The 2096-nt window shown below is 23.5% G+C and overlaps 1 protein-coding gene across 1 annotated transcript in view; it reads right to left on the bottom strand.

Moving 5' to 3' along the window:
- The window catches only part of LOC107628244 (glu S.griseus protease inhibitor), a 970-nt gene extending 595 nt beyond the window's left edge, over positions 1-375 (bottom strand). Inside the window, exon 1 of the mRNA XM_016331009.2 lies at positions 241-375. Within this exon, the coding sequence (XP_016186495.1) occupies positions 241-259 (19 nt within the window). The 5' untranslated portion in view covers positions 260-375. The remainder of the gene's footprint in view (positions 1-240) is intronic.

The raw sequence follows: 2096 nt of genomic DNA, 5'->3' as shown, positions 1-2096 counted from the left end.
CTAAAATTAGGCTCATTCTTAAACGCTCCTTGCTAAGTATGGAGTACTGCACACCTTGTGAATTCGTTAAATCTGAAAGAAGTTATTGTATAAAGGCACATATTAAGATATATTTATTCATGTAATTATTCTTCTTATCAACTTAAACTTAGACAAATAATTTTATGACAAAAATTATATATATACATAATAAAAAAAGAGAAAAGGAAATATATATATATATATATATATAGAGTATACCTGGACATTGCAATTCCATATTGTTCTTTCCTTTCCTTGGCCTTTTGTTTTTCTTTTGGGGTTATAAGTGAGTGGTTTCAGAATAAATTTTTTGTTATGTGATTGCAGTATATATACATAATTGGGAGTCGTAAATGGTTTCCTATTTAGATAACTACCGTAGTACCGTACCACATACTTTTTGATAATTGGATAACCATCATTTATGATAAATATGCAAAATCATCAATGAGTTTATTATTCGTAGAGTATATTTTGTATTTTATCTAGAAGCAAAATGGATGAATTGGATACGATTAAAATCTCGATTCAAATACTAAAATTATCGAATCAAATTGGATTCTATATTTGTACTTTTTAAGTTCGTATCCGATCCGATAGGATAGGATCAAATATAAGATATTGCTTGTAAAAAAAATTTAAATATTTTAAAAAAATTTTAAGATTAAAAATAAATAATAATATAAATTCTAATATCCCAAAATTTCAAAAATACAACACAAATTATTAATAACTAAATTAAATAAAAGAAACTTAAACATAACATAATAAAATGAGATAATTGCACAGACAAATATAAGCAACTCCTGAAATTAGAGGGGAACAGAGTGTATATACATATATATTGTGGATATGCAGATTCATGGATGGAATTTATAAATACATATTTAAAATCTATAATCTAATTCTATTTATTTGTTTTGATGATTTTGTAAATTAGATTATATCCGCTTATTTCAAATCAAATGCAGAAAAATATTGCATATAAAATTTGAATTTGTACACTCTTAATTTTATCATATTATGCTTTATATTTGTGTCAATACATGTGCTTCTTGGATCTTAAGTATCGAATAATCAATTTAGATTGATTAAGTGGTTAATTTATTTGTTCATTTAAGTAAAAATAAAAAATTTAAATTTTATCTTGTATATATAACAATTTATTGATTAATAATAAACTCTTAAATAAAATTTAAACTTTACCACAGATTAATCATCTTTAACTTATCAAACGAGACGCTTTGAGAAATAAAAATAATAATAGGAAATTTATTGATGAGGGAATGTCGTTACATTGACATATTTAGTTTAGATAACTATCATATCATACCATACGTATTACAAGGCAAAACCATATTGAAATTTATCAGCTAGATGTATTAATTGTGCTTTGGCCTCATTTGCTTATTCATTTTAAGTATATCATAGCTTTCTTGAGGGAAGGTCGTACATTTGCATATATATCCATTATTTCTATCTATAAATTGCATTTATTTATAGAAATAGGACATTGAAACAGAGACATAGAAATACAAAATCATATTTGATAGAGGAGACATAGACAAAAATAATATATTCAAAGATATTAATAAGAGACACAATTTATTTTTTATTTTTTTATTATTTTTATTAATTTTTTATAATTATATTTTTTATTATTATATTTTTCATCTTATTTTTTAATAAAAAAATTAAAAATAAATTAGATTTTTATAATTTATTAACCAAACAAAATATAAAAAGACAAAATTTTACGTCTCTATTCTTTATATCTTATTATCATGTCTTACCCTATTCTATTCTAAAAAACAAACCAGTCCAAGAAACGTCTTCTCTTTTCATTCTTTCTTAAACGTTAATCATGAACGAATTGAATGTATATATACTTACAAACAAATTTTGCCCGTATCTGATTTCACATTCAATACTCTACGGTACGGTGCGGTGCGGTAAGGTCATATTAATTTGCTTTATTATGGGAAAAGAAAATGTCACAATAAGAAAGTTGGGAATTTTAAATTTTAATAGTCATTTGAATGTATAATAATTTATATCATAGGCGAGTTTTATTA

This window comes from Arachis ipaensis, chromosome B02, assembly GCF_000816755.2.
Source record: "Arachis ipaensis cultivar K30076 chromosome B02, Araip1.1, whole genome shotgun sequence".
NCBI lineage: Eukaryota > Viridiplantae > Streptophyta > Magnoliopsida > Fabales > Fabaceae > Arachis > Arachis ipaensis.
This window is presented reverse-complemented; position numbering and strand designations above follow the sequence as displayed.